Source organism: Theobroma umbraticum, unplaced genomic scaffold (genome assembly GCF_002168275.2).
Source record: "Theobroma umbraticum cultivar Fairchild unplaced genomic scaffold, ASM216827v3 scaffold_4.1, whole genome shotgun sequence".
NCBI lineage: Eukaryota > Viridiplantae > Streptophyta > Magnoliopsida > Malvales > Malvaceae > Theobroma > Theobroma umbraticum.
This window is the reverse complement of record NW_018397258.1, coordinates 10,881,607-10,887,574: the sequence shown is the minus strand read 5'-3', so window position 1 is coordinate 10,887,574 and position 5,968 is coordinate 10,881,607. Positions and strand designations below refer to the sequence as shown.

General features: G+C 32.3%; 1 protein-coding gene across 1 annotated transcript in view; it reads right to left on the bottom strand.

The window, feature by feature from the left end:
• Nucleotides 1-2,264: 2,264 nt before the first annotated feature.
• LOC110414513 (SNARE associated Golgi protein family) overlaps nt 2,265-5,968 on the bottom strand; it is a 4,605-nt gene continuing 901 nt past the window's right edge. The window contains exon 2 of the mRNA XM_021425744.1: nt 2,265-2,963. Coding sequence (XP_021281419.1) covers nt 2,474-2,963 — 490 coding nt within the window. The 3' untranslated portion in view covers nt 2,265-2,473. The remainder of the gene's footprint in view (nt 2,964-5,968) is intronic.

Genomic DNA, 5,968 nt, shown 5'->3' with positions numbered 1-5,968 from the left:
TGAGTGATAATCTTTGAAAATTCCTCTGATTAATTTCTTAACTTTGTTTTCAAGAGTCACGAACTTAGACTTAATCTTGATTGTGAACTTCGCTTAATCTTTGCTTCAAGGGTCTTCACGACTTGATCTTGATCACGAACACTTGATCTTTGCTTCAAGGGTCTTCATGACTTGATCTAGATCACGAACTTTGTTACCGCTTGATCTTCACTTCAAAAATCTTCTACTTCTTGATCTCTGAAATGCCCTCAACCTTCGAATACCTCCCAACCTTAGAATGCTTCCGAATGAATGAAAATGGCTTGAAGGAGCCCTTTATTTATAATGCTAAGTGGGTGACTTTGATGAAAATGAAATCTCTTTGAATTATCTCTAAATTATTTTAATTTATTTAGAGATAAATTATGATGACTCATTGAAAGTCTTTTGGTTGGTCGGACTTTAAGTCCTTGAATTTTGATTGGCCGAAGTTAGGTATTATCTCCAAATTATCTTAATTTATTTATAAATAAATTAAATAATCTAATTTGATTTTTATCTCTAAATTAATATAATTATTAGAGATAATTTAAATGACCAATAATGAAATTTTGATTGTTCAAAAATACGAAGATTATCTCCAAATTATTTTTATTTATTTAGAGATAAATTGGATGACCAATAACTAATATTTGATTGGTCAAAATATAAATATTATCTCTAAATTATTTTGATTTATTTAGAGATAAATTGGATGACCAATAACTAATTTTTGATTGGTCTAATTTAAATATTATCTTCAAATAATCTCAAGGGGTAAATATATACCAATAGGTGAATTGGTTCAACTATATATCTTTAAAATAATCTAACCAATAAATTAATTATTTTGTAATTAATTATATGGTTAAAATATTATTAAATCCACATGGCGGCACTTGGCTGATAATTTTTTTCCTTCTACAGTGGGCATGTGGTTTATAAGTTTACTTAAATTTTATTTTTAGAATTTAAGACTGCATGAGATTAGAATTAAATAATTATTTTCTTTTCTTGATTTTCTTGAGTCGTGTTGCCTTCTTTCTCTTATTTTATTTTAGTGGTTGGTTTTGGTTTATGATTCAAATGGCTTTTTCCCTTCTCTTCCCCATGTTCGTTTTCTTTTACTTATCATTTATCGGGAAACTAGCGATTCCAAATTCGATTAATGTTCCCACACTACATAAGATGGTCTCTAGCAGTAAGTTTCTCTCTATTTTTCTTACAAAATCGAACTTGGTGGTTTCGACAAAAACATTACAACATTTCGTGCTATCTATTAAAAAGAAGGAAGAATAAGTCTGTTTTTTTTTTCTTGTCTTTTTATTGTTGTTTTTTACTTTTACGCTGGAAAATATTTGAAAAAAAAGATTAATAAATATTCTAGGCAAGTTTACGCTTCAATGTCTTGTTTGAGGTTATGGTTTTACAAGCTTGAATCCAGTGGTGCCAACTCTGGCAAAATTTATACAATCGTCAATGACCAAACCCTGATCCTGCAATGATCTTAATTAAGTTTTTCCTTCTAAACCCACCATAGATGATCTTACCACGGCCGGCTGCTTTCCAGAACCCGACAACTGTGGCATGATTAGTAAAAGATGCGAATACTAAAAGAAATTTGTACTTAGTCACAATTATCTACAATGAAAGACAAAATCATCTTTATCTTACATTTAATCATGCGTATACACATCTTGAAGTCAAACATGGCGTCGGATAAAAATCACCATATCTTGCTTTTATTTGTTGCATACGCATACCAAAGACCGAAGAAGATAATATCATCTAATTGAATCCACTTTGTTTATCATTTTTTATAATGTTTTGCACCGAACGACACCCTTAATAGACTAGCCAGAGAAGAATTTCAGTGACTATTGTTAAACTGGCCCTTGAGATGATAGAAGCAAAGGGAACTGATAACCAAATGTCACTCAGCAAGTTGCATTTTAAGCACACTGGTCATACACACACACAGACGAGACCGTCGAAATGAATACCATGCAGAGGACTTGGTGCATCGAGTGGGTCCGGCTGTGGATGCATGGTGTGCAAACCTGTATTTGCCTCGGTCTTCCTTCCCTATTCTGTGAACGAGGCCCACATGCATACACCCTCATCAAGTATAGACATGGTAAAACTTGTAATGATTTAATTAGTTCACCCCATGGAGATTATTTTATCATCAATGTCACTCATTTCATTTTCCAAAACTTCCAAATCTTCTAATCAAGCTTCCGATAAAATCTAGAAGTACCACAGAATCTTTCATAACAAACAAAAATGATGAAGAGGGACAACATGAGTCAGAACCTTAAAAGAGACATCACACAAAAATAACACGAAATTACCTTGCCCACAGATGTGAACAATGAATGATGCCAAAGACCAAGAGAAGAATAATTGTACCAAATGAAAAAAATAATTATAATATAGTTGTAATATATATCTATTATTGGCTTTTCTTCGGGCCATTGCTTCCTTCTCTACCATTACAAGAATGACATGAGTTAACTACATTAGAGCTGTTAATGTGATCACCTGAAGAAGATTCGGCCAAGGTAATATCAGTAGAATACTTTTTGATCTTCAATGAAATAAGAATGCTTGATACAACCCCAAGTATAGGCAAAATATAAGACCAAACCACTGATTTCTCAGAGCGAGATGCTGAAGCAACAGCAGCACCAGCAAGGCTGCCCATGGAAGTGTTCTGCAAGATCATTGGCAGAGAGCCAATAACAGTAGGGAGCAGAAAATCCACTACGAATCCAACTTTTGTGGCAGCCAGAGCATAATTGATGACATACGAAGGTATGGGAGAGAATCGTGCAAGAAGGACAAATCTCCAACCATCGCGTTCGACTCCTTGGGAAAGGAGATGGAAGTATTTGTTTCTCTGGACCCAGTCCATTGCAGAACTTGAACTTCTGAAAACCAGCCTGAACAAATTGACGATACCAAAATGGTTCTCAAAGGTAATTGAAGATACCAAAAAAGAAAGGAATAATAATATATAGATCTGAAAGCGACATAAAAACAAATATAGCATCAGGTTGAAAATCCTAAGAAGAATGAGTAGGCAGATTCCGGGTACACAAACTAAATTTTGGTCCTGTGGATATCCACTAAAATCAGGTCAAAGTTGGCTTGATTTTTGGATTCAAATTTGCTTCACTTACAATCAATTCACTAACTAGGATTACCTCTTGACATTCTTTCAATGAACATAGCTAGACAGAAAAAGATGTGACTTGGGAGTCCTGCTCTTTAAGTTATGCCCTTCAAATTAACATTCCCATTGCAAACAACACTTGCAATTTCCCCGCGATTTATTATGGCTCAACTTCTGGCAAGTACATCGATATATTTTAGTAACAAATTTACTTTCTTTTCCCCCTTTCAATTCACCCATTTTTCTATAACGTTTCAAGTATATTAGACTAAACATGTCCCTCCTTTTCCAACATCGTGGACCAAAGCACAACAAATTAAAGATTGGAACTATGACAAATCACAACTTTACACAGAGAAGGGAAAACAGATAAACAGTTTTCTCAGTTTTCTTGTTTTCATTTAGGAAACATTTTATTTATAAGACTGTATCTTCCTTTTACCTTTGATCAATTCACGACAGAAATTCTTGTGAAAATCTACTTGTAGAATCAGCTATACAATTGGAAGAGTTATTTACAAATTTAGTATTCAAACTATAATCAAATATTCGGTTTGATGCCTAAATTTAAAAATTAGCAACTAAGTACTCAAACTTTGATTCTATTAGTTTGCACATGAGACTAACTTCACTAGTATAATGGGTAACGTGGAAAGGAAAGAAAAACAGCCAATATGCGCCATGTGTCTAATATAGGTTTTCTTTTTTTTGCCACATCACCCAATTGACTAACGAACTTAGTGAGATGTACAATCTGTTTATCAGAATGAAAGCTGAAGTACTTTGAGAATTTATTTCTTCAAGCTCCAAATCAACAATTTAACAATGGTTTGGATACCAAATGTGTAATTAAGCGTAATTGGAAAGTAACTTACTTGAGTTTTGACATGCTCATAACATGATTTGGCATTAGCTCATAGTTTTTACACCTAGTTTAGTTAAAAAGAGTAGGAGAAAATAATAATAAATCACATACTTCTACAATTAGAGCCTTTCATAAGTTAAAAGGAAATATTTGAGATATTTGTAGCACATAATCATGATTAAATCAGTTTTTCAAAAAGTAGCATGAGAGGCATCATGCCTAAGAAGCTTTTGATCAAGTAATCTTGTTGAGTTTCAGAATTAACACAAAAATTAGCACCTTCATTTAAAAAACAAACTTCTATGCGTTACAAATAAGCTGAATGGCATGATTTAGCATTTGCATTCATTGCAAGTAATCTCAAGGAATAAGAAACTCTTGAGGGAAGTTTTTTTGGTTAGCACCTTCTCCTACGTGAGATACAGGATTGAAGGTTCACTCCTTAAGGTACAATGCAACCATGATCAACAAGGGGACGGCACTTGATCTTTCCATTGTTCAGAATTCAATTGAATACTACCAGGAAAGTTAGCCAGGAAGTCTTCCAATGAGAAAGGGAATAAATTTTCTTAAGAGTCAACCTAGACAGTCAAAAGAAGAACCGATCTCCACTCAACTTCAAAAAAATAAACTGGCTTTGATAGAATAATATTCTAATATATAGGGAATATGTCAAGGAACACAATACACTATAATGGGAGATTGCGATTTTTATGACAAATTTTGATACATAGCTTTGATAGACATACCTGAGAATACCAGAAAAAAGAACACTAAGAGAAATATTGAGATCGGTTACAGAAAGGAGGACACAGTTTATTATTCTTGGATAGTGTATTTAATAAGAAGAAAAGCAATGTCACTGACACTACATAAAATTAGCCTGAATGGTTAAGTCCTTGACTTGCCTAACGATACGGTCTTCAACATTGAATTTAACTCAATAAGGATAAAGCAGGATTTAGCCATTTAACTTGTGTCAGATGTGCGTTTAAGCCATCCAACTTTTATTTGGTCCAATCAATCTGAAGTTTGAATCTTTTGGGCAATTAAGGAAATTATATGTTGACTAGGATAAACCTTTGTTAAAATCAGTGACACAACAAAAGAATTTTTTATTTTAATTTTTACATTTTGAGTTTAAAATTTTTCATGACTTTTTGAATTAGTGACCTCTCAAGCACCTTTTAAGTAAGACGACTAAAGCCCCTTATCTTTCTACCTTTTTTCCCTATATTTTATCTTTTCTCCAAACTAAATACCTTCTTGAAAATTAATCACCAGGCAGTTTGTGCCAATGAACTCAAAAGCAGCTGCTATAAAATGAGAAGGGCAGAATAGGTCATGAACAATAATTTATTTTCCAAAAAAAAAAATAAATTTAGGGATGAAACCATACAAGCAGAATATCAAAATAGGGATAATTCCTTTTCCAATACCCCTTTAAGAAAACCTTTACAATCATAAAGCAAAGAGAAAAGGCATGTTAAAAGCCAGCCATGTAAATAAAAATCCAAAACAAGAAAAGAACTGTTCAAATTTTGAATATAAATTATAGTTAACTCTATATTTAGCTACTTTTAAAAGTAGAGATTTTTTCTATGAAATTTAAATAATACATAATGATAACTTGTTCTAATTTGATATGAAAAAATATTCTCTAATCTAGTGCACTTCCAGGTGCATTTTAAGTCATTATCTTTGGTAACCATCTAATATCTACTTCACCTTAAATAAGGAAAACTGTTTAAAAGTAGATGCCACAAATAAATTTATTGAATTTTTTCAATTATTTTTCTTGTTTATATGCTATTCTTTTTTTAAGTTATTATTATCTATTCTAATTATTTATATTATTATTTCTCAAGAGTGAAGAAAAACGGAAAAATAAAACATAACTATTATTT